This window comes from Brienomyrus brachyistius, chromosome 11 (assembly GCF_023856365.1).
Source record: "Brienomyrus brachyistius isolate T26 chromosome 11, BBRACH_0.4, whole genome shotgun sequence".
NCBI classification, from domain to species: domain Eukaryota; kingdom Metazoa; phylum Chordata; class Actinopteri; order Osteoglossiformes; family Mormyridae; genus Brienomyrus; species Brienomyrus brachyistius.
In genome coordinates this window covers 21,776,386-21,802,974 of record NC_064543.1, presented here as the reverse complement: position 1 = coordinate 21,802,974, position 26,589 = coordinate 21,776,386, and the positions used below count along the sequence as shown (strand labels likewise).

Here is a 26,589-nt window from a genome sequence, read left to right as displayed (position 1 = left end):
CTGTCAATGACTCCTCGATCCGCGGGAGAGGGTAAGCGTCCTTATGGGTCACAGCATTCAGTTTTCGGTAGTCTACACAAAACCTCCAGGAGCCATCCTTCTTACGGACTAACACTATCGGGGCAGCCCAGGGACTAGCACTCTCTGTAATGACTCCCCCCTCAAGCATGGATTTCAACAACTCCCGCAATTCTGGATACAGACTAGGGGGAACAGGCCGGTAACGTTCCCTCGAGGGAGCCGCCACCCCTGTGGGGATGCAATGGTATACCACATCTGTACAGCCATGGTCCTCCTCGTCCCGGGCAAACACCCTCTGCCACCGCTCCAACAGTTCCTGCAGCTGCCGACTCTCCTCACGGGTCAACCCCGTGCTGTCAGCCACCAGGGCGTGCAGTTGCTCAGGCAAAGCCCCGGCCACTGGCCGCACCTCCACGTCAACCACCCCCCCCCTGTGGCTGGCGCAACACCAACTCCTTCTGAGGCTGCACACACCCAGCCGTGATCTTCTCCACTCGGGCCAGTGGCCGTCTAGGAGGGAGTTCCACAGGATACTGATGGAGATTACAAATACGAAGTGGCACTCTCCCCTCACATACTCGTGCCACAGCTCGAGCCACACACCACTCCTGCTGGCCCCCTCGATAGTCTTCCACCAGGACCTGGTCCCCATCTCGCAAATGCCCCCGGGGCACGTCAGCCCAGATCAGCTTCTCCGTGGCGGGACTCAACACCCATGGCTTCTCGGTCCGCAGTCTGGCAAGCTGTTCCACCACCGGTCCCCTCACTGCTGCTTCCAATCGCCGACATACAGTGAAAGCCTGATCCCAGGCTCGCCGGTCACTCTGTGGGAGGGCAGAACGAAACAAAGACACCTGGGCTCCCCCCCGTGTCTGCAATACCTCCCAACAATGCCTGATTACGTTCATCCCCAAAATCCCATATGGGGCCGGGAGGTGCTGGTCCTCCACGATCACCACCCCTCGCTGAGGAATCTCCACCCCAGCCACCGTGAAGTCCAGCACCACATAGCCCACATACGGGAGGGACAACCCATTCACTGCCTTAAGGGCTAGCCATGGGACTTCAGCCGCCCCCTTGACCTCAATACCCTTCACACACTGATTAAATATACTACGACTAAACAAAGTGACCTGCGAGCCAGTATCCAGAATACAGGGTACCAGCCTTCCAGCTGCCAGCACTTCCAGAACCGGGCTCTCCCCCACCAGCGCCTCCCGCAACCCAACAGGCGTCGTGGACATGCTGGCTTCCGGCTGCACCCCTCGACTATTCACCACCGTCGTTTCTCCCCGAGGGCAACTCCTTACCATATGTCCCGCCTCTCCACAGCGCAGACAAATGGGACGCCCCTGTTCATCCCAACGAGGTCCCCCCGAACTTGCATAAGTGCGGCCACGCCGACGAGAAGGGGGAACTACCAATGTGGTCCCAGGAGCACTCGCCTGCCCCTCTCGAACCTGACTCCATCCTTCCAAAACTTGCTTCAGCTCCCGTACTTGGTCACTCATCTCCCTCAAAAGGTCCTCCCTCAGGGATGACCGTAACGTTTCCAAATCAAGTGAAGGGGCAGTGGCGGGCTCTGTGGCTGCAGTAGGTAGGGGCAGAAACGTCCTCCGGGCATCCACACCTTCCATTACGGTGCCGGGCCCCTCCTCCTTCTCCATTTCTTTCACCTCCCGACATGCCTCCATAAATGTCAACCGGCTGGCTCGTCGAATAAGTCGCTGTAATTCCCTCTTAGTTGACCCTGCTAGGAGGCCAGTCACCAGTTGACTTCGAAGGGTAGCATCGTCATCATCCTCATCCCGGACTGGTTCCTTCTTCCGCCATCTATAATGACACTCCCGGAGACGGAGGATGAACGAACCCACCCCTTCTCCAGACTGTTGTTGACAGGTAAAAAACTCAACCCTCAACTGGGCCAGCCCGGCACCCTCCCCATAAAGTCTATCCAATGCCTCCAATATCTTCTCAGCAGTATCCCGCTGATTTTCCCTCAATAATTCCACTTCTCGCCTCGCTTCCCCTTCCAAAGCACTAAGAACAAAATCCACCTGTTGGACTGCAGAGAGTGACTGCGCCCGGAGACCCACCCCGACTACCCGCCTCCATTCTTGATACGGCCCCTTAGCGGACCCATCGAAGCGGGTCATCCAAGCCCCCCCCAAAAACCATGGCCACCCCCCTGACAACTCCTGTACCCCAGGTGCTGTCCCATCCATGTCGTGCTCGAGGAGATCCTGCCGACTACGCCAAATTCTAGCAGTGTGGTGGCCCAGGGTGTAGGACCCCCACTGCTTAATAACTATTTTTGTACTGAGTCTTTAATTCTTCCCCTTAACCCTTTCACACAGCACAATGCTACCCACACACCCTTTAGGATCTCCTGGGGCAATGACACAATGGGGCAAACAACTGGGTGAACTGGCACAGATTTATTTGGGGCTCGGTTACAGATACTCCAAACTCCCAGGCAACAACCACCTCCCTCCCACCAACAGGTAAATCACACTACCACTACAAGTGTTATTTCTCCTTCCCCAATACTACTCCAAAACAACCCCACAGCACTCACACCTCCCCCAATATCCACTACAACTAATCACACAGTGGCACAGCACACGGCACCCTTATATACAGCACACTTATGCAGCGGGGAGAGGAGGTCGGTTAACATAGGAGAGGACAAAACCGAAGGGTGACCTGCAAAGGTCCCCCTTACATAAACCTAACCCCCAAACAAAAGTGTAATAATAATAATAACAATAATATTATTAATAATAAGAAACGAAAATGAAAAAAAAGAAACTAAAGACTCAGTCCTGGGCCGGCGCACTTCCCTCGTCCGGCCCACAAAAACAAACAAAAAATAAAAAATAAAAAAAAAAACAAAACTTAACTATCCCTTTTCAGCAATGCCGCTACCCTCCGGCCGCATCCACCTCCTCCCGGAGCTCTCTCGGTCCCGTGGGAGATAACCGAAACTCTTCCCACTGTCCTTCTCTTAGCCTGGTAGCTCGTACGCCGCTCACCGCCTCAATCCGTTGGCTGCGATATGCACCAACCCGGTGCCTCCCAAGCCAGCCGACCCACGGCGGCGAGCTTAGACCTGTGGGGGAAACAAAGCCCAAAACAACCCCGGAACCACACCGTCCCGGCTATAACCCGAACGGATACGTCCTACACCCCACCGGTTAGGAACCTTCCCTTACTTCCGGGTTCTAAGCACAGTATCCCAGGCCACTCCCCCCACCGTCATCTGCGTCGCCTTCCCACTGCTCTTACCTCCCCAGACGCTATGGCTGCGCGCTCGCTATCCCTCTATCAATACCGCGGACCCGTGACTTGTAGCCTGGTACCTCAGCTCACTCACGTCCGCGGTCCTCTTGGGGAAAGCCCGCATCGCCCCACCGACGCCTCCTTAAAACAACCGCCGCGATTACCTTCCGTCCCCGGACCGCGCTCCCGTCCACTCTGATGTAGCCATCTTTAAACCCGATCAAGTCCCCGCCTCCGCCAACCAATCTAACAAGTCCCGCCCCTCAATTACCAATGAGGGACGGCGCAACCTCCCCAAGCTTTCGTGGCACTGCTGACAGGAGAAAGAAAACAAAAGAGAATAGAAAAAAAACCAAACCATAAACAACCCATAAATTATAATTCCCCCTTCCCCTCACAGGGGACACCACATCTGCGCACCTGTCTGATTAATACGCACAGCGCCATTATGTCATATCGGCATAATTTAAAAGACAGTAATACCGTATTATATGGCTGTTTCATGTTATGTGGATAACATTTTAAAATTATATTTTTAATTATATTTATTTGTCCACATTTAACTGTTCGAAAGCGACGCAGGTTTTAGCATTCAGAGCAATATATTTGATGTTTACTACCTAGTTAAAAATGAAAAAATGCGTTGAAGGGAAACTTCTCAATTAAATGTAAGTTAAGAACTGCAGATCGAAACTACTATTTCACGAGGTCCATTAAAATGCGAGGAGAAGTTATCGGTTGTATAGCTTTTCTGGCCTGCCGTATATGGATATGAATGGACGGACTGGACATGACGTGGTCTCCCAAACGCAAACATTTCAAAGACGCACAGGGCGTTCATAGCTGTTTGGACATCATGAGAATGTTTCATAGGTGGCCAAGCTACATTGGCTGGAAATCTGGCTGTCTGAGGGGTCCTGGGGCCTGTTTGCTGAAACCTCTGCAGGTGTCGGTAATTCACAGATGTTTAGCACATCCATCCATCCATCCATTTTCCAAACTGCTTATCCTATTGGGTCGCAGGGGGTCCGGAGCCTATCCTGGAAGCAATGGGCACGGGGCAGGGAACAACCCAGGATGGGGGGCCAGCCCATCACAGGGCACACTCACACATCACTCACTCACACATGCACACCTACGGTCAATTTAGTAACTCCAATTAGCCTCAGCATGTTTTTGGACTGTGGGGGGAAACCGGAGTACCCGGAGGAAACCCCACGACGACATGGGGAGAACATGCAAACTCCGCATACATGTGACCCAGGCAGAGACTCGAACCCGGGTCCCAGAGGTGTGAGGCAACACTGCTAACCACTGCACCACCATGCCGCCCCCAACTAGCAAATCAAATAGTAAAATGTGATTTATGACTTGTTAGGGAAGATTTAAATAAACTTTAAATAAATGTGTCCTTTTGAAAACGTGGCTAAATTGCATCACTTGTGCTTCCTGGTGCACTTGTGTTACTGCGGTAAATGACAGCGTTGATGTTCGAACATCAGGATGGGCTAAAGCCTAGCAGATGAGATCCTCACAGTGCAGATTTATAATTACACTTTAAAATGTGCAGATGTCACAGAGTGGGGGGGCTTTCATATTCCCAGTCTCTCCTATGATTATACCATGAAGGAGCTGAAGTTTTGGGGGGGAAAAACTGTGGGTCTTAATCACACTTGTGTCATCGGCGTTTGCTGACTTAAGGCGATGCGATTGCGTTCGGCGCCCCCTGGCTGAATGAATACACCTAGCGGCTCCTAGCAGGATAATAATGGATGAATAGGACTTGTCTTACCTTACAGAACTGATTTAGCAGCTGAACGTCAAAACTTACCAGTGGACATGTAGCGTCATGGGAACCTAAATTACATGAAAATGGAGCCACACCAGAATAATAGTTTCAGAAAGTGTTTTAACTGCGAAGAACATATATCCAACCTCAGTCTTAGCCACTGCTAACTTCCCTATGAAAGATGATTCCGTGCCGTTGCTCTTGTACACTGTGGTCACTGCGGCACGCAGGTCGACCGCGGCTTAGCAGTGCTGTCATGGTGCCACCGTGAATGTGAAGGATATGGTATCTGAGAACTGCTGCCCTTTATCTGCTCGCTTCCGTAATCAATCGGCCTGTTTCCTGCTCGCCAGCACTGACCGGCATGTGACTGGGCCTCCCACACTTAACGATTATACATATCTGAGGTCTGAGGCTTTATTCCACAGCAGAGGGCAGAGAAGGAATCTGTACTCAGAGGAAGGAGAGTTGGGAGCATCTTACTCCCTGCTGTTAAAATACCCTGTGATTTCATGCCCCAAAACAATAACCACGACTATTTATGTTTTCTTTGTGTTTTGGGAGACGCCAGAGTAAAATGCAGTAAACTTCGCCTTAACAGCCCTGGAAAGGCAACATTTTCACAAAGACGATTAAGAATCGGAGAGCTTTGCTTTTAATAAGGCTTCTTGTTTTACTGTAACTGACACAATCCAACCGCATTAAAGGATTTCCAAATTACCCCGTGTGTTATGTTTCGTAACCTGTTTGCATTGAGCCGATGTTGGCGTGTTCGAACAAGAGTGGCATGGTCGCAACGGTGTGCTGAGCGTCGCGGTCACGGCGACTGTGCACCACACCCCCCCCCCCCCCGAGTGTGTCTGCTGTGCAGGGGCCTCTCGCTTCTCCACCTGACTGCTCAGGTATCATTAATGCCATTGGCTTTGCTCTGAATCTCAGCTTGGCTGCCTGCTTTTTAGGTGAGTGTGTGTGTAGAGGAACAGACTCGCGTTTGGAAAGGAAACGGCGGCTTCTGAAGTTATGGCCAATTACCAAGGGCCGAGCCTCCACCCGCAGTCCAGAGCTGCGCACACGGGTGGTCAGCAGAGCCCCCTTCCCCCCCCCCCCCCCCCCAGGCTTGTTCTGACAGCACTGCCTTGTTATCTGGTTAAACATTATCACAATTTGACGTTTGAGCCTCTGCATGTTAGTTTCAGGCTGGGCTTTTGGTTTAAGGTGCTTTTTTTCATTATTGTTACTGTGTTTTCAGTTTATACTGACAGACGAGTCCTTTCTAGCTCAGACTCAGATGCATTTCTGCTGAATTATCTCATTTTTTGTCACAATGCACAAAACTGGTGTTGGGTTACATATGAAATAGGAAGTACTGGAGCAGAAGTCTTGTGTTACCAAACAACATTAACTTGTTTAATAGCGTATAAGATCTTCATATTGCAGACAGATCCTGGATTTAGTGTTTCATGTTCCTATATTAATTTTTAGCACTGTTTCAGTTTTATGAAAAGTGCTGATCTAGTTAATTTGCTTATTGGTCTTGCATTATATAATGTATATAGAGCAACATTTTCACTCACATTTCTACAAGCAGAGAGGTCTTTCCTTGCCGCTGGCCCAGGGTGGTTGTGATTGTCTGATTACCAGTTAATCTAGTAGGCAAACACTGTGCAGGCGTGCCACTCTGCACGGGATCCCCGATCATTACACTTCCTGCACGAACGTATCTCACGGTAAATATAAGAACTAATTTCTGAATATTGGTTCAGACGTTTTTATTTTACATTTTCGTTAGCCTGTTGAGCAATAGCTAGAAAGTTTTCTGTTTAAATAATTTGAATTCTATTTTTTGCCATATTAGTAAAGTAAAGGGATTTATTAAACAGTTATTGTCAAAGTGTGCTTGCAGTGTTTGCTAGGAAGCCCTACCGCCGACGGCTGGTTTCTTGCGGCCCCTTGTTTCCACGTTTAAATTAGCCCCTGTTCTCAGAGCTTATCAAGCATTTGTACTGTGACGATGTACAGAAACCAGACACACAAAGTTGTATCTTTGTAACATCCTTCCAGCTCAGGCTGGCATGTGACTCTTGTGATGTCACTAATCGCTTTAGTGATACCGGGAGGTGCTCGCCGGAGCCTGTCCATTCACGCCGGGAGGTTCTGCTCGCAGAGGTTTGGACGGGCTCACGTTGGAGCTGCCGCTGGAGCGCACAAGTGTAAGTTTGCAAACAGCTGATATGTATCAAATCTTCCTGCATCCATCTGTAACCTGTTTCAGCAATAGAAACTGTAAAGAGACGCCACACGGATCCAGCAGTCTGTCAGCTTAAAGTATGACGATGATTTGTCCTACATGATGAAATGTGATCAGTAAGAATCCCGGCAGAATGAAAACGAATCGCTGTGTTGTTTGGTTTTTATAGTTGTGTGTTTTACATAGATTTACAAAAACAGAGGAGGCAGTAATCTGAGTGATCCCTAAAGGAATGCTTCTGTGTAACGTAAGGGCAGAGAGCCGTGTCCGTAAGCATCTGTGGCCTCCGCCCTCTGCGCGTGTGGTCGGCACGTCGCGATTAGCTGCCCAGGGGGGCGGCCCACCCTGCTGTGCACTGCTGGACGATCCGGCCCAGAGACGCAGACGCACAGGCAGTGTATCTGTGAGCCGGGCACCAGCGTCTTTTTAGGGGGAAAGATATCCTGTGAGGAGGACCCCAGCCGTGGGAGTATCTAGGAGCCTCTGGCCAAAATGTTACTGTTGAGGAGATGAGGAGTTTTAGCTGTTTTAGCTTGGATGTAAGTGCTCAGTGTAGAGCCAGAGCCAGTGTGGTCCATCGCTAATCGCGAAATGAGGATGGTGATGCTCTGTGATCTCCAGGCCGGTCTGCGTATGCAGCTGTGTGTGAGCTCCTCTCGCTCCGTCATCAGTGCCCTGAATTTTCCATGCTGGCTGAACTCTCTCGCTTTAATGTCTCTCTCCCGCTGCTTAATTGATTCATTTTGACGCTGCTTATTGGGGCCTCTGTTTAAAAAGCAGTTGAATTGAATTATAAGCTGCTTTGCAGTGGTACCTTTTGCTTGTGTTGTTTAATGCTCCCTGTGCTGTTTTTTCCACGTCGCTTTAGGCTGCTCAGCTGCAGCGTTAACAGACATGTCCGGCTGTGCAAACGCACAGCAGCTGAGGCAGGCAGGTGGTCCTTCCCTGAACCTCATATGATGTTTTATTATTGCTGTTAATAATAATAGTGATAATAATACTCATGAATGTTGCACTTTTGCATGTATGCTAGTGAACATGCAGGCACAGCCAGCATTATAGAGTGGAGAGCAGACCCAACAGACCCTGTCAGATTCCTGTCTGTGAGTTTATAAGGTGCTAAGGCAGATTGGGGCGCTTGTCTAAATGGACCGTTTTAAGGAATTGAGGGAAATCCCCACATGATATCTGCGGATATTCAGCTTATTCTGAAAGCCGCATCAGTCCGGTTTTGGTTGGTTTACTGACAGCGTGTGGGGGTGGGGGGGGGTGTGTGTGGAGGGGTTTTACTACGCTGAGATCTGTGGGAACAGAGGGCAGCTAGAGGAACTGGTTCAGCCAGGCGATGGAGGAGAGTCACGCTGGGGTGTGCCCCCGCAGTCTGTCGACATGCTTTAATGACTGTAGGTGTGGCTGTGGGAACAAAGCTCCGCTGCAGGGAAGGCCTTGTGTTCCTCTGCTCTGCCAGTATACCCTGCATTTGTCTCTCAGTACTGCACTGTCCTGAGTGTCATGGTCACCTCTGTTACATCTGACTCCAGCACAGGGAGCTTGGACTGTTTGTCCCCTGGCCCCAGGGCGTCCCTGTCCCTCTCTCGGTACCCTGGCCCCACTGCCTCCCTCTCCTTCCTTCAGTACCATGGCCCCACTGCATCCCTGTCCTTCCTTCAGTACCCTGGCCCCACTGCGTTTCTGTCCCTCCCTCGGTACCCTGGCCCCACTGCCTCCCTCTCCTTCCTTCAGTACCCTGGCACCACTGCATCCCTGTCCTTCCCTCAGTACCTTGGCCCCACTGCATCCCTGTCCTTCCCTCGGTACCCTGGCCCCACTGCGTTTCTGTCCCTCCCTCTGTACCCTGGCCTCACTGCGTTTCTGTCCCTCCCTCTGTACCCTGGCCCCACTGCGTTTCTGTCCCTCCCTCTGTACCCTGGCCCCACTGCGTTTCTGTCCCTCCCTCTATACCCTGGCCCCACTGCCTCCCTCTCCTTCCTTCAGTACCATGGCCCCACTGCATCCCTGTCCTTCCCTCGGTACCCTGGCACCACTGCATCCCTGTCCTTCCCTCAGTACCTTGGCACCACTGCATCACTGTCCCTCCCTCGGTACCCTGGCCCCACTGCCTCCCTCTCCTTCCTTCAGTACCCTGGCACCACTGCATCCCTGTCCTTCCCTCAGTACCATGGCCCCACTGCATCCCTGTCCTTTCCTCGGTACCCTGGCCCCACTGCGTTTCTGTCCCTCCCTCGGTACCCTGGCCCCATTGGTTCCCTGTCCCTCCCTCGGTACCCTGGCCCCACTGGTTTCCTGTCCTTCCCTCGGTACCCTGGCCCCACTGCGTCCCTGTCCTTCCATCGGTACCCTGGCCCCACTGGTTCCTTGTCCCTCCCTCGGTACCTTGGCCCCACTGCATCCCTGTCCTTCCCTCGGTACCGTGGCCCCACTGGTTTCCTGTCCCTCCCTCGGTACCCTGGCCCCATTGGTTCCCTGTCCCTCCCTCGGTACCCTGGCCCCACTGGTTTCCTGTCCTTCCCTCGGTACCCTGGCCCCACTGCGTCCCTGTCCTTCCATCGGTACCCTGGCCCCACTGGTTCCTTGTCCCTCCCTCGGTACCTTGGCCCCACTGCATCCCTGTCCTTCCCTCGGTACCGTGGCCCCACTGGTTCCCTGTCCCTCCCTCGGTACCCTGGCCCCACTGCGTCCCTGTCCTTCCCTCGGTACCCTCGCCCCACTGCGTCCCTGTCCTTCCCTCGGTACCCTGGCCCCACTGTGTCCCTTTCCTTCCCTCGGTACCCTGGCCCCACTGCATCCCTGTCCCTCCCTCAGTACCCTGGCCCCACTGCATCCCTGTCCGTCCCTCGGTACCCTGGCTCCACTGCGTCCCTGACCTTCCCTCGGTACCCTGACCCCACTGCGTCCCTAACCTTCCTTCGGTACCCTGGCCCCACTGCATCCCTGTCCTTCCCTCGGTACCCTGGCCCCCTGTCCTGCCTTCGGCCCCCTGGCCCCAGTGCATTAGTGAATTAAACCTGCAACCAGCAAACAGTGTTAACTGGGAAAATGCGTTTTAAAAACAGCCAAATTCAGTCTTGAGTTTGTCTCTTTTAATTAACTGATTTGAGGTTTGAGGTTAATTTGTTTATGCTGTAACATGGCCCTTAGGTTTTCTGTTAGAGAATTACAGAATCCAGATCCATACTAGCCCAGTGGAAGCCGTTAGCAGTTAGTGACCTGTCAGCAGTCAGCCGTTCTGCACCTTTCTTAGACCAACAGGACCTGAAAGCCCACAAAAGCAGGTGGCAATAATTGATGCATTGAAAGCAGAGATAATGTGTGTTTGTGTGCACATAAATAATTTTTGGTAGCTATTTGTAACTATATATCTGTAACATCTGCACATATGTAGACCATTTGTTGTGTTTGAACATGTGAGGGACAGAAAGCAGAAAAATCCATCTGCCCTACTACTAAAATGTCGGATTGTTTAGGGAAGAGAAAAGCCTCTTAAGGAGGGTAAACTGCAGCATCAGCACGGAAGCAGTGAGGCAGGGACGCCTACTGGATCAGGAGGAGCTCCATACAGCACGCAGACTCGGCAGTCACACAGCCTTCTGCTGTAAACAAATCCCTTTGGTGTCTCATCCGCTTGACAGCAGTATGATCATTGATTCCAGAAATCATGTTCCCGTCCCTCCCCATGTGCTTTACAGGACTTGGGGGGGTACCGGAACGTCAGTGCTGTAGCTGGTCACCATGGCATCCGATGCAAGTCACGTGCTCGAAGCGGCCTTGGAGCAGATGGATGAGATCATTGCAGGTACAGCTCATTGATCAGTCATCAGTCCTGCTGAATGAGTATTTCTCAGCACAGGCCACATTTTTGATCCCTCCCAGCGCACCTGTACCAGGTATTTGGTGTTTTTTATTGGCTGGGAGCTGGGAGGGAGCAAAAATGTGGCCAGTCTTTGGGTTCCCCAAGAACTGGGTTGAGAAGCACTCCTCTAAACACTCTTCTCTGCTGTCCCCCATCACAACATGCAGCTTCTGAGCCGCTAACCCTTATATGAGCTGCTTAAAGCCGGTTAAGTCAATCTGGGAATTAAGATTTTCAGCTGTTTCTCTAGTTATCTCTTACAAACGTTGCCAGTGGATTCTGCAGTTGGCAAATACATTTCAGACTGAGGATAGATGTATGGCTCTCAGGTTCATTAATCGTAACTTACGCTGCACAAATATCAAACAGCGTAAGGAATCACGCAATTCATAATAGTAAATGGATGCTGTAAATGTCGGTAAAGTGGCGCAGGCTGTGCATGACACCGACCTTTCGAACGCCTTCGGATGGGTCACGCTCCGCACCGTTCCCAAGGCCTCTGTCCCAACACTTGAGTTCACCCTTAAGCTGCTGCTCCTTGCTCTCGTCCGTTGTCCCAGTCTGCTCCTGATCCAGCTGCCTGCTGAGTTTTTGCTGCCCCCCCCCCCCCCCCAGTGCTGTTTAGCTGCGCCTTGCTCTTGAACCTTATCTAAACAGTGGCTATATGGCCTGTTTTTGCAGAGCGATAAGGTACCTCTGACCCCCCTGCAGTTGCCACACTCCGCTCCATGTGCCTGATGCCTCACAGCCTGCCCTCTTTATCAGTCATCGCAGAGGTATCAGGTGGCACACTGGGCTGAACCGAATAGGGTGCAGAAATATTTGGAGGGGCAGTAGTGAGGGGCAGATGGGCAGATCCCCCCCCCCCCCTTTTGCAGTGCCTGTGTTGGGGATCTACTAGGAAGCATATATATTCACTGGTGCAGCAGTAATAAATAGCAGAGCATACCCCGTAATGCTGTTTGTATGGTGAGGAGGCTGATGGCTGGAATACTGGGTATGATCTTAGGATGCGTGGTGTGGAGATGATCTCCTGAACTCACAGTGGTGGGTGAGGGTTTACTTCAGCAGGTATGTAGATTGTAGCGGAGAGAGAGAGAGAGAGAGAGAGAGAGAAGCAGAAACAGTCCTGTGCTGCAGATGGAGACTGATGGAGTCTCCTTTCAGGTCACACCCACCGTAACCACACATGGAGAGACAGGCTGCTACTATTTTCACATTTATATTCCACAGCCACAGAGGGAAATTCGAGCCCCATCCATTTAATTAAATATTAAATTCCCAGTAAAGAAAGAAAACTTTGTTCTCCGAGTAAGATGTCATATAAATCCAGCAGGCAGCCTCATCGTTTCCCCGTCAAGTCGGTGTCACTGAGAGATTAATCTCTTTTCATCTGCTGCGATTAAACTGGTTTCGTAGCTCTTCTTATTTGTGAGACAGCAGAGTGGATGCGATTTGTCAGATGAATGCTAATCGAAGTGTTTGGGAATGGCCTTTTATGAGTGGTAAAAACAGAATGTAATTAAAGTGTCATTATAGCACAGTCCCCCATCCACCGCAGTGGATTAGCACTTGTTGCATTGCTCATATGAAGCACGTCAGCGAGATTAAAGTTAAGGATGGGGGCAAACCCAGACTCCCATACAGTCCTGTGCTGGGTGAGGTGGGTTGTCTTTCACTAATTGGCTGCTCCACTGACAAACTTATCTCATTTCACATCTGCTGCAGTAGCTTTTTAAACAAGTGACACCTGCTGGTTGAACTTAGTAATTGGTGTTCTGATATTTGTTTTTACCTATAACCAGTTCCATTTAGTGAAATGAGTTTTTAAAAATATGTTCTCATCCCACATTATAAAAATTAGAATTGGTATGGGGGTATTACATTAGTATTATGGCGAGGATATAACATATTTCTGAAGACATCCTTGCTTAATAGACATATAAGTAATTTAGAAAAAAGATTATAATGTCTGTTTAGTGACCTAATCTGTAAAGAGTTAGAATTTAGATTTTCCAGGTAGATGTTGGCAGCTCTTATTTCTCCTGGGCATGATGGAGAGATGATGGGGAGGAACTCTAAGGGAGGAGCTTCAGAGGTCACATGATCATGCTACAGCATTGAGATCATCGGCAGCCACTAGGCCTGTGAAGGATCCGACCCTGTGATCTATCTCCATACAGCATAGGCCTTCAAAATGCATCGCGAGCAGGTTGAGACACCCGGAGCAGGAAGTGCCTGGACTTTGCTTCCGGGTTTGTGTCCTGGCAGATGAATGTTTAGCCAGAACTAACAGGATATGCCTCCTATGATAAAACTCAGACGTCACACACTTTTCCTCGGACACCTCGAGCAAATCTAGGCAAACGCTGTGTGGACAGTTTGAAGTAAAACTCAATGCTTGAAAACATCATTACCGAGGGATCCGTACAAGCAGATCCAGGCTCAGATCTGACGGGAATTTCAGCACCTCCTCCCATAATCAAGGGTCCTACCCTTATGATACTTGCACAAATGTGTGGGGGGGTTGGGGGGGAGAATTAAAACCGCGTGGGCAGCAAGGACCCAACCCGCTGTGATTTGTTTGCACCTGATCAAAAGCGGCTGGCTTTCTGTGATTCTTTGCCATGCATGTCTGATTGATGGTGCCACGCTATTGGATGGCTTTGGTCACATGAGCTGTTTCCATAACCACTTCATGCTAATCTGGTCTTGCTTTCATGTGGGTCGTGTATTTACGGGCTGCACTGGTTACGTATAATGAATCCCATGAGTTAGTCTGTGAGATACAGTCCGCCTCAGAAATTGTGCATATGGACATCAAGTCAAACCTTGGTCAGTGTGCAGCTGATATGAGTCTGTACTTACTGAAGGGGTAAAAAAATAAAAAATGTGCGAGAGTGTTTTCCAGCACGCCTGTTATTTCTGGAGTGAGATTATATCATCTGCTTAAAAAAGAAAGTGCGTGCGGCAGACACACATGTGCTGATGGCTTCCATGTGTTCCTGGGTTTGTTCTGGAACTCAGCAGCTGCAGTGGATCTTCTGTGACACGTGGGCCGCCGTGCTCACTAGAGGTCACGCCCCCTCTGAGATGTTCTCTGTGATGCAGGTTCCCAGGCGGCGGAGCGGCGCCCCCTGCTGGTGCCACAGCTGGCTGCGCAGCTCAGGCTCGCCGCGGAGATGCAGGTCAGCGTGGAGGAGAAGGACGCCATAGACGCGCAGGTAGCTGGACCCACGGTGCAGACCCTGCTTCATTGGCTGGAGATGGGTGCGGTGAGTGGGGGGGGGGGCCCAGGGGGCGTTATTCATGGAGTAGCCGCTGATTGGCCAGGGGGTACATGGTGGTCTCCAACCATGTGAATTTGCAGGCTCACTCACTGTGAAGAGTATAATGAGATGATGAGCCTGATTGAGGGTACATACAGCTGCATCAGGCCCTCATGCCTGCTATTTTTTTACTGGGAAGAGATGCATCATGGGCCGGGTCCCGCTTAGAGCCGAGCCAGAGCTGCTGTCAAGAGGCGGGACTTAAGCAGCACTTTCCATCCTCCCTCTCACTCTTGCCCCAGTGGAGGTGAGCAGATAGATCAGGCTCACGTGGGACCTGTAAGATGATTGGTTGTGATTCTGGGCAACTAGTTTCGGCAGGGCGGCGGTGTTGCCTCTTCTGAAGGCAGCTGGAACTGGTTAAGCCAACCTAGCATCTGAGAGAGGCCTCCTTGGCAGCCCTTTGATGTCAGGCCTCTGGGCTCTGTGGCCAGGGAGTGCTCCCGCTGCTGGATGAGAGCCGCGTACCGGCCTGTGCTCCATCACAGGCATCCGCGCTGCCAGCTGTGCTAAGCTGTAGTGCGTGGAGCTGGAGATGTGGCTCGCTGCGGATGAGCGAGCGGAGAGCAGGATCCTGCCCTGCCGTTAGGGTAAAGCTAAAGCTGCAGCTTTCAGCTTTAGTCACTTGCTCTGATTTGAGTATCTCTCTGTTGGCTCAATGTCCATCTGAGCGTTTGAGATTTCTAGATGTCTATTTGGGCCGAGGGACCAATAGTCTGTGCTGCAGTGATCATTTTGCTACCTTATTGAGAAGCAAAGGGTAGCGTCTGCAAATGTCTCCCTACAAACAGGCTTCTAGAACAAGCAGCTGCATCTGTGTGACGCTCCGGAGACCATGCTCCACGCAGAGGAGGTCTCACCAGGTCCTCCTCAGAAAAAGGTGAAGCAGGTCTTCACACAAAAGTGGATGTGCAGTCTGGTGATACCCATAAGTGGACCATGTCCTGGACTCTCCTGGGTCCTCCTGTTGAGTTGGGGGAGGGCTCTCCTTCCTTCCTGGGCGGTCTCGGTCATAGTCATGGTCATGGAGGGTGATCTTCAGAAAGCTTCTAAAGAGGCATGCTAACAGTAACTCTGTTCCATCAGTTTATTTCCAGGTTCCCTATCACAAAAGTGTATAAGAACCAACAAATGGTCCTTTTTGTGGCAAGAACCACCCCTGCCCCCCGTTGGTATGTAAATGTAAAAAGTCCCCTAACCCCACCCCCCTGCCGATCTGTTTCTGCTCTGCAGTTATATTTGTCTGCCGTTATCTGCAAGATCCCCCCGCACCCCCCCCACTCACTCTCATGTGATCCAAACAGGAAATGGCTGAGTGACATGAAAGCCCTGAATTGGGGTGGGGTGGGGGGGTGGGTGGGGGTAAGTACAGAGGCTGCCTGATAAGACGCCCCTGAGACCGCGATGTTCTCATGGTGATCCTGGGAGCCCACAGGTGTCAGCAGCGACGCCATGTAACCAAGTCGAGTCCCCCTCCCCATAGACACCCCTCCGGGTGGGGGGGGGGCTTTATGGCTCTGAACGTAGAAACAGGGCCTAATGAATCCCAGCCAGAGCTTTAACTAAAAGCAGCAGTGCAGCCCCTTCCCCAGATTCTGTGACTGCCTGCGACCAGCTTGCCCTGCAGTATGCATTACTGCCTCCTTCAATGCAGCTACGTTCAGACATGCGTTAAGAGGACTGAGTTAACAGGAGCCAGTGTTTGAGGAGGAGGAGGAAAGGAGGGGGGGAGGGAGAGAGGTGGGGGAGCCAGAGCCGGCAGCTGGCCTGATCTGCACTCCGAGGCAGCGGGCCGGAGTTGCAGCTTGGAGCTCCGTGCTCCACACCAGATGCTTAGCGGCCCGTGCCGTCGCAGGAAGTGGGCGTGAGCGGCGGAGTCTCCGGGTCGCCTCACTCTGTCCTCCAACTGCAGCCACTGGGAAGCAGAGCTCGACTTGGGGAGACTTGGGCACAATGGCCCAGCGGCATGGAGGGACACATTGATTTTTACAAGCATTTCACTTGGCTTAAAAAGGTATGTGGGTCTGTGCACTTTCTTGCTCCTTCATCGCTTATTTCACTGGGTCAAAACAGCACTGAAACTCCATTACGGGAGAGGGGGGAAGGGGTTCTGATCACGCATACAGTCCAGTTTAACATAAACCATGGGTATGTTTACTAACTTTTTTACTGAGATAAACAGAGGCATCTGATAGAGAAATGATGGCTGGATGGATGGATGGATGGACGGATTTTATCAATTGCATAGCAGCATTTGGATTGCATATGGCAGTTTCAAGCTGGTTTTTGAAGTGCAGTTTAATTATGTGAAGCTTCTGCGCTGAGGTTCTGCTCTCTGTGTCTGAGCACCAGTCAGGAAGCGGTTTGGAGGTGAAGGCAGATGCTGCTCCAGTGGCTGGAAAGCCCAGCCAGGAAATTGGAATGAGAGGACAGGACGGGTGCTGGATCGCTTCACACAAACGTTTCTGCATGGGGAGGCTTTGGTGGCAAACCCCAGCCTCTCATGAATAACTACAGCATCTTCTCATCCCCAGATGGAGTCTAACGTGTGACTGTATCAGGGGTTAGTATGAAGCAGGGAGATGCAGGCGGCTAGTTTTTATTACCGCCCCTGTCCTTTGACTGACTCTTAACCATGACATAAAATAAATGTGACTATTCAGGTCGTATATAGTTTGATCCTTCTAAGTGCGTGTCTTTAAAGCACAACCACCAAAAATCTTCAGGATGGATGGAACTCTCATGGCCAGTGGGTCTGCTGGTCATCATTCTCTGTGGCAGCTGTTGGATTGGCTCATGGTGCCCGAGCAGAGACCTGGAAATTTCATTTATTCCTTTAAACTGGACGTTTGTTTTAACAGTGGAACTTTTCAGGGATAATGCCTGGCAGTGTGCTGTGTATTAGTAATATCGCGACTCGGGGGACCTTCATTACATTCCATCTTAATTCCAGTACTTAAAACCTGCAGTCGGTGCCCTTTGGCTGGACTGTATGCTGAAACCATGGCAACGGGAATGGTTAAGGTGAAGTGAACGTTTACCCTGGAAACTAGCTGGGACCAGGTTCCGTTAAGGTTTTAAGTGCCATCACAGCCCCGATTTAGTACGACGTTAATGTGCTGCCAAAGCCCTTGCAGTGAGAGAGTGCCCCCCCCCCCCCCAACCCCCCTACAGCGATCAAGATCCCCCAGGCAGCTCAGGTCACTCCTTTTAACAGTGACAGTCACATATGACACCCCGGGAAATCTGCTCACAGTTTGAGTGCTGCTGTAGTTGTGATTAAGACGGCCCATGATCCTTGTGAACTACAGGTCCCCTTTACCCAATCAGTGGGCAGGAGAAAGTTCCAGATCTCTGCACATTCATCTCTGCGAGTTTGTAAGTGTCCTCAACTTTTTAACATTTGTTTCTGCGTTTCATTTTTATAGACCTGGTCCCATCTTACGAATCTGGCCACCCGCTAATCGCACTTGATTTGTGTGTGTCTCTTTCTGTGTGTCTCTGTCTGTCTCTCTCTCTCTCTCTCTCTCTCTGTCTGTCTGTCTGTCTGTGTTTCTCTCTGTATGTGTGTGTTTCTGTCTGCGTATGTCTGTCTCCATGTTTCTCTGTCTCTGTCTGTCTGTCTCTTTGTCTGTGTCCCTATGCATGCATTTCTCTGTTTCCATGTCTCTCTGTCTCCATGTCTGTCTGTCTCCATGTCTGTCTGTCTGTCTCCATGTCTGTCTGTCTGTGCCTCTTTGTAAGCCGACTTTTCTGTCTGTATATATCTGTCTCCGTGTCTCTGTCTCTGCGTGTGCCTTTTAACTTTCTCCAGAATACCTTCCCTGCACTGTTTGTACTTTTTTGGGAACACCTTGCATGACTTAATATAATTTATTTCTGTCCTTAGCGGTGTTAATAGAGTTGCCACTCATCCTGTATATAAAAAAAACCTGTACAAAACGCGACTGATCCCTAAAGTGCAATTTAATCCAGAGCTTGTGATTGAGGCCCCCCCCTCCCCACTCTGCAAATGTTATCATGGGAGACCCCCCCCCCAGGGCGCCAGGGGTGGCATCCTGTATTTTTTTGGATTGACAGTGGCAGCCCTACGGGCATGTCTTTAACCGATAAAAATGTCTTAACCTTTCACCTTTAAATAGATATAAACCTGTAATATTATAAATATACCTGAAAACGATCCATTTGGACACATCAGTCACCTGGCAATAAAAACATAAACACATCTAGTAACTTGAGCTTCGGCATCTGACTAAAATTTGTCTATGAAGATGGAATTTCAAAAAGTATATTTATGTAAAACTGAATTTTAATCCCAACATTTTAGTTTAACAGTTCACTTTCACCATCTCTTTTAAATTTTCCTTCGCTGTTTCGCAGTCCATTGATTTGATTGAGCTGCCTGTTGAGGTGGACTAACCCTTTTCAGTAAATACAGATAGCGTTTACAGCTTGCAACATCCTCAACAGGTCCTATTGGTTTTTACATTTAAAAAAAATACGTTCCCCATCAAAGCTTCCAAAAGTCCAGAAATGTCGGGTTTTTTTCTATAACAAGAAGGCTGGACTCCTGGCTCCAGATGTTTAGAGTGAACCATAAAATGTGCCTCTTTATGGGATCATATCCTTGATGTCCATAACAGCATTATAATGTTATGATTTCCTACAAGAACATGATTACAGTATTTTCAAAGTGCAAGGAGCTGATTTTTATTTGTGTTTTCTAGTTAAAACCTTTACGTGATAAACTTTATAGTGCATTGCCCATTTCATGCTGAAACAGGTTATTTTAGGATGAAGGCAGAAAATTAATGTGTCTGGTGTGACTGCCGTTTTGCTAATGGTCCCTACAGTGATGTGTCCGGTATGACTGCAGTTTCACTTATAGTCCCTATAGTGATGTGTCCGGTATGACTGCAGTTTCACTTACAGTCCCTATAGTAATGTGTCCGGTATGACTGCAGTTTCACTTATAGTCCCTATAGTGATGTGTCTGGTATGACTGCAGTTTCACTTACAGTCCCTATAGTAATGTGTCCGGTATGACTGCAGTTTCACTTATAGTCCCTATAGTGATGTGTCCGGTATGACTGCAGTTTCACTTACAGTCCCTATAGTAATGTGTCCGGTATGACTGCAGTTTCACTTATAGTCCCTATAGTAATGTGTCCGGTATGACTGCAGTTTCACTTATAGTCCCTATAGTGATGTGTCCGGTATGACTGCAGTTTCACTTATAGTCCCTATAGTGATGTGTCCGGTATGACTGCAGTTTCACTTACAGTCCCTATAGTAATGTGTCTGGTATGACTGCAGTTTCACTTACAGTCCCTATAGTAATGTGTCCGGTATGACTGCAGTTTCACTTACAGTCCCTATAGTAATGTGTCCGGTATGACTGCAGTTTCACTTACAGTCCCTATAGTGATGTGTCCGGTATGACTGCAGTTTCACTTATAGTCCCTATAGTGATGTGTCCGGTATGACTGCAGTTTCACTTATAGTCCCTATAGTGATATGTCCGGTATGACTGCAGTTTCACTTACAGTCCCTATAGTAATGTGTCTGGTATGACTGCAGTTTCACTTACAGTCCCTATAGTAATGTGTCCGGTATGACTGCAGTTTCACTTATAGTCCCTATAGTGATGTGTCCGGTATGACTGCAGTTTCACTTACAGTCCCTATAGTAATGTGTCCGGTATGACTGCAGTTTCACTTATAGTCCCTATAGTGATGTGTCCGGTATGACTGCAGTTTCACTTACAGTCCCTATAGTGATGTGTCCGGTATGACTGCAGTTTCACTTATAGTCCCTATAGTAATGTGTCCGGTATGTCTGCCCGTTTTGCTAATGGTCCCTATAGTGATGTGTCTGATATGACTGACATTTTGCTTATGGTCCCTATAGTGATGTGTCCAGTATGACTGCAGTTTCACTTACAGTCCCTACAGTGATGTGTCCGGTATGACTGACGTTTTGCTTATGGTCCCTATAGTGATGTGTCCGGTATGACTGCCATTTCTCTGAGGGTGCCTATAGTAATGTGTCCAGTAGGGGTGGGTATTGGCAAGGACCTCACGATACCATACATGGGTTATGCTACGTTTAAATCACGATATATTGTGATGCTATACATATTGCGATATTTTGCGATATTCTACAGTTCACTGAATATGTAAAAATAGAGCTGAAATACAAGTTGCTGCATACGATCTGGGTGATCTTAACGAATCACATTACGTTAATTATTCAGCCAAAACAACATAACTCAATTGAATTTTAACATTATTGTTTTTGCATTTTAACACAATGAACTAGTGGACACCAAAAAACGTTAAGATAAACTGCATAACATTGAAAATAAGAAATGAAAGTGCCCAGTCAGTTATTTAAGGCTGGTGTGCTGTTTGTAGAGGACTGAGCATATTAACTGTTTCTATAAATAAAATAAAACAGACATGATTCCAGCTGGGCGGTAAGACCAAAAATTTATATCACGGTATTTTTTAAAGTTAAATCAGTTTCATAAAAAGTATGATTGGGTGTTTACCACATTTTTACTGGATTTTACAGGACACATTTTCGTTTTACGTTTTGCATTGTTCCCACATTAACTATATTATTAGCCTTTGGGCCTGTCCGCTACCTTAATGATAACATACGCATAGTATGTTTGTTGGCTAACTGCTTATACATAAATGGCTAATATTAAAGTGTGCGCCGCAAGTTGATATATGACTGCCGTTTCGCTTATGGTCCCTGTAGTGATGTGTCTGATGTGACTGGCATTTCACTTACATTCCTTGTAGTGATGGGTCTGGTATGACTGCCGTTTCGCTTATGGTCCCTATAGTGATGTGTCCGGTATGACTGCTGTTTTGCTTATGGTCCCTATAGTGATGTGTCCGGTATGACTGCAGTTTCACTTATGGTCCCTAAATGATGCGTCCATTAAGTGCTCTCCCTGTGCTATAAAACATGTAAATAATCCCCCAGGTGACCGGTGCTCGTGTGCTAACACTAACATCACAAGAGACTTCTTTCCAGGCCTTCGCTGCTCTGTCTGGCTCCCTCCTGTCCTTGATGACCTCATGTCTCCAGAGAGGCTGGCTTCTGTCCACTTTTTTCTCTCTATGCTGATTGGCTCTCCTCCTGTTACCTCTTCACAGGGAAACGTTCAAACCCCGGTGAGCAATGAGGGCTACCAAGAACGCCTGTCACGCTTAGAGGGGGACAAGGAGTCCCTTGTCTTGCAGGTGAGCTGGTATCTACCCCCAGGGACATGCAGCGGTGTCATTCAGCTCCTGGGGGGTGGGGGGGCTGGGTAAGGGAGGTGGGGGCTAGTGTCTGTCCTCCTTTAATGGTGTTGATCACTTTAGTTAATTAACAGCAAGCAGTAACACTGCAGGGTCCCATGATGCCTTGCCCAATATAGCCAGGTGATGCGTATCCCAGCCGTCTCACAGCCATGTGATCGCAGAAAGGGACTGGAGGCCTGCTTTTTTACCGCCTCCGGCATTCCCGGCATTCCTACCTGCCACAGCTATAATTATGAAGCTGGTGTGTTAGGCTGCACTCAGCTAGGGTGAAACTCACTCCGTGCCATTCCTGTTTGTGAGTGTTACGTGTGACAGGTCCAGTTTCACAGGGTGTCAGGTGCAGGTACAGTGTGTTAGGGCATAGCTGTAGGTTGTGTGTGTGTGTGTGCTTTATGTTGCGTGCTGCGTTGGGGCGGTTTGTCCAGCACCTTTTGAAATCGTGTCCTGGCTTGTCGGACTTGGCCTATCTCCAGGCCGCTTTCCCGGGCTTGCCGGCATTCCCAGAGACGGTGGCACATTCCCTGCTCCAAGGACCTGGCCAATCGGTTGCATTTCACCCTCACTAAACAGCTTTGCTTTGCCCCAAGCCCTGCCTACCTTCCGCAAGGTTAAACTTTTACACGACCGCGGTGGAGTCCTGCTCCCATCCGCTTCCTGGTATAGTGACGTGTTCCGAGGGAAGGGCCCTGGGCACAGTGTGTCAGTGGGGCGTGCCACTGGAGTTTGTACCTTCCCCAGGTGGGGGCGGAGTGTCACGCACTAACGGAGCGTGTGTTTCTGGCCTGGCAGGTCAGTGTGCTCACAGATCAGGTGGAGGCGCAGGGAGAGAAGATCAGGGACCTGGAGAGTAACCTGGAGGAGCACCAGCACAAGCTCGACTCCACTGAGGAGATGCTGCAGCAGGTAGGGACCTGCACGCTGCCGCCACCACCAACCCCTCCCGGAGTCTGTGCTGCGTGATGTCATGGCGTTTGGATGTGGTCACAACTGGGCAAGTGTGTCTGTAGCTGTACTCTCATGACACATACGATTCCCATACACCCGGCGGGCACTACCAGGGGAAACAAACCAACTCTCACTTCCGCACACACGGCTCTGACTCTGACTCTGACTCCCGCACACACAGTTCTGACCCTGGCTGTGACTCCTGCATACGCAGCTCTGATGCTGACTCCTGACACAGACACTTACAGCCGGTTTCACTTTGCCGTCTCCACCCACAGAGGGTTTGATTTCGCTGTGAATGTTGTCGAGACTTTGGCAGCCGTGTCTTTTCCCGGACGCGTCACACATACTCTGCCATTCTCACATGGAAAGTGTACTTTTATCTACCCGTTTTCCAATCTCCGTTCTGATACAGCGACCTACACACAACATGAGCCACATTCCCGGGAGGGGGCAGGTAGCCACTCTGCTTAATCTGATTAAGTTCAGCTCGTGGCCACATCCAAAGGGCAGGTTACGTAACACGGCAGGACAGCGGGTTACATAAGATTGGTGACCGCATGTCACATGATGATGGGTCACGGTGCAGAGGTTTCATTGTTTTTTTTTCCCTCGTGAAACTCTGAGCTCCCCCAGGCCCTGATCTAACGCTGTTTCATGCTGTCTTTCATGCCCTGGATATTTTCATGTGTTTTTATATCCGTTTTCAAGTCATTTTAGTTCTGATTTCTCTCGATAAAACTGGCAGGGGTGCTGTGAGCGAAACATGTAGACGTAGGAAGTAATTGTGCTTATATATCCTCACGAATCTGTGGTAGCTACACAAGACAGTATCATAAAGCTCCGTCTGGCCTTTCCTGTGGGAAAGTGAGTGTGCAGAGTGATGTTAACGGGTCTATTCAGTCTTGAGGTTCCTGTCAGCCGTCAGACTCAGTCCCACATACTGGACCCTTTAAACCCTGTGCTTAGGCCCGGTGCTTTGGCCTCAACATTTTCACCCGTGATGAAACCCCAGCGTGTGCAGGATTGCCCCGCTCCAGTGGGCAGGAGAGCGGATCACTATACTGCTCTCCCGGGGGACTGGAGGTACTTCAGCCGCCCATCTAGCTTTTAGGACCGCTTTCATGGGCTTCCTGTGTCCCAGCATGCCTTGCTGCCTGGAGTTTTGTTTATTGTTATCAGGATTATAATTTGCATGAAGTTGCCGGGGGGCCCTTCTGAGACAGCATTCAGCCTTTCCGGCCTGGTGAGAATCTGGCCTCTGTCACACCTTTAATTGTTCTGGGCACACCTTGCATTCAGATACAGGGATTTCCGGCTCAGAAGGCAAAGCACAGTACAGAGTGGCAAAGCCGCGGAAAGCGCGGCAGCCGAAGGTCGCCGGGCCATGGGAGAGTGGCGGCTCGGGGCCCTGAAATGTGAGAGCGTCACGGTGCACAGCAGCAGAGTGAGCCAGAGTGCCACAGCACCTCCCAGGGCCTGACAAGCACAGAACGGCAGCCACTCAGCACCCGCTTTCAAGCTCTCTTCCTAGGTGCTCGGGTCCCTTCATGCGAGGACCTGCCTCGGGTTTAGCCGTCTCGCGTCTTGCCTGTTTGAAGTGTTGGTGGGTCCCGTCCAAAATGAAACCATGATCCGTAACCATGCCAACGGTCTGCTGTAACTCACACGGTGTAATTATGAGTTTTCCATATTTTCCCTGCAGCTCCCATTTTGCTGCCGACCTGCACTCAGAACTTTCCGTTTGCGGTTTTTTTCCAAAAGCACGGCTTCGCGACGCACATTTTTTGGTTTCCGTGAGTCTTCACGCAGCAGTCAGTATCATCGCGGTCACGGACAGCTCATCTCCGTGCTGTTGCTCCTCTGAAGGTTATCACCATAACCTCTGACAGGCCCATGGTTTGTAAACAAACAAGCAAAAAGAAGAGAAAACCCCCATTTGATCTGAGGAGCAACGGTTTCACTGTTCAGTCTTGTTTTCCTCTGAAAACACAAGCTGAATCCTGCCTGCTGCCCATGTGCTCACTGCCGACAGAGCAAATAAAAATAGAGTGCATAGCAGGATATATTTAGGAGAAGTAGATCTCACTAAACTTTGGTTTAGAGGCTGTTACTGTTGCTGGAACGGGACAGTGTCTCGAGCTTCTTATGTATCTGTGTGTCTGTCTCTGTGTCTGTCCCTGTGTCTGTCCTTGCGTCTGTCCCGGTGGGCCCCCCACAGGAGCTCCTGAGACGAACTTCGCTGGAGACACAGAAATTGGATCTTATGGATGAGGTTTCCTACCTGAAGCTGAAGCTGGTGGGCATGGAGGAACAGCAACAGGGCAACAGAGAGGACAAGCAGCAGAAAGCTGAGGTACGCAGCGAAGAGGGGGCCTGGGACGGGGGTGGGGGTCAGCGTCCTTACAGCCACAGCGGAGACTTACCCCAACAGCCTCCCTACTTAGTGTGGATGGAAAAGGTTTGTTTGTTGGGTGTCATCAGACACTCAAATACTGACAGGACGGTTCTGCTAGACTGGGTTCCATGATGGTGGGAGAGCAGTTTACCACATCAAATGTGGGAACAGGCTTACAGGCCAAATAGCGTCCTGTAGAAACACAGCGTTGCCTGACAAAAGAGACTCGTGAGATATACTTTTGGGGGGGGAGGGGGGGGGGCTGGGTAAATGTTCAGGGGAGTTTGCAGAGCTTGTGTTTATCTATTTAGGGTCAATGTGGTGTTTCTGTAGGCCGGGGGGTAAGTGGGGGGCAAATGATCACGTACGTAGATCAATCAGACCCCACAGGACCCACAGGATAACAGATAATACCCCCCTTACCCAATGCGACACCTGAGACCCCCCTGTAAACACCCGGCTCTCCGTACTAGTACCCTTAGTGAACCCCCTCCGCCATGACCAAGAGCACTCCGTTTCATAATAGGCTTTCGGGGGGTGGGGTGTTCAATGCTTCAAAAGATGCGTGCAAATATTTGGATGCATGTTTCTGTGTTTCACAGTTCAAATGTTGAATAGAGGGAGAGGTTTAGGCCACGCAGCTGGGAACTTATTTGCGACTTTGGTCCATTTGTCGAGTGAGGACAGGTTAAAAAAACAAGCCAGAAGTGGAACAGTCACTGGGAAAAACTCTGGCCAGTTGCCCGGGTTGGGGGGGGGGGGTGGTATCGCTGCCTTACACCTTTCAGGGAGGCAGTTTATAGCTCTGAGCTGATCACCTCGCTCTTCAAAGGACGACACGAGGAGCCTCATCTCCACCTCAATGAAGCCATTGTGCTATTTAGAAATGCGTCCTTAGCAGCTGCTCTGGTGACTCTCCCCCTCTGTCTCTCCCTCTCCTCCTTCTCTCTCTCTCTCTGTCTCCCTCCCTCTTCCCCTTCTCCTTTCTCTCTCTGTTTCCCCTTCTCTCTGTCTCTCCCTCTTTCCCTTCTTTCTTTCTCCCTTCTCTCTCTCTGTCTCTCCCTAATTCTCTCTTCCCCTTCTCTCTCTCTCTTTCCCTCCTCCCCTTCTCCCTTCTCTCTCTCTGTCTCCCCTTCTCCCTGTCTCTCCCTCTCTCCCCCATTCTCTCCCTCTTCCCCTTTTCATTCTCTCTCTCTCTCTCTCTCTCTCTCTCTCTCTCTCTTCCCCTTATCTCGCCCACTCTCCCTCTCCCCCCAGTGTTGTTTTCTGATGTCCCCTTTGACCTTATCTCTGCCTCACTGAATGTGTGGCTGTCATATGACCCCAGCATAAGTTACTGTCTTATTTACACAGCCGTCATTTACTGCCGTGGACACCAGAGAGA

General features: G+C 50.1%; 1 protein-coding gene across 8 annotated transcripts in view; it reads left to right on the top strand.

The window, feature by feature from the left end:
- Positions 1-6,801: 6,801 nt before the first annotated feature.
- ppfibp2b (PPFIA binding protein 2b) overlaps positions 6,802-26,589 on the top strand; it is a 34,910-nt gene continuing 15,122 nt past the window's right edge. For 3 of the 8 annotated variants that reach the window (XM_049030164.1, XM_049030158.1, XM_049030157.1), the window contains exons 1-7: positions 6,802-6,819; positions 7,198-7,302; positions 11,048-11,154; positions 14,323-14,486; positions 21,713-21,799; positions 22,652-22,765; positions 25,029-25,163. In XM_049030164.1, coding sequence (XP_048886121.1) covers positions 11,091-11,154; positions 14,323-14,486; positions 21,713-21,799; positions 22,652-22,765; positions 25,029-25,163 — 564 coding nt within the window. In that variant the 5' untranslated portion in view covers positions 6,802-6,819; positions 7,198-7,302; positions 11,048-11,090. Of the gene's footprint in view, positions 6,820-7,197; positions 7,303-11,047; positions 11,155-14,322; positions 14,487-15,994; positions 16,555-17,738; positions 17,919-21,712; positions 21,800-22,651; positions 22,766-25,028; positions 25,164-26,589 lie in introns of those variants that run through there. The other 5 variants (XM_049030159.1, XM_049030163.1, XM_049030165.1 and 2 more) reach the window with 5 other exon arrangements.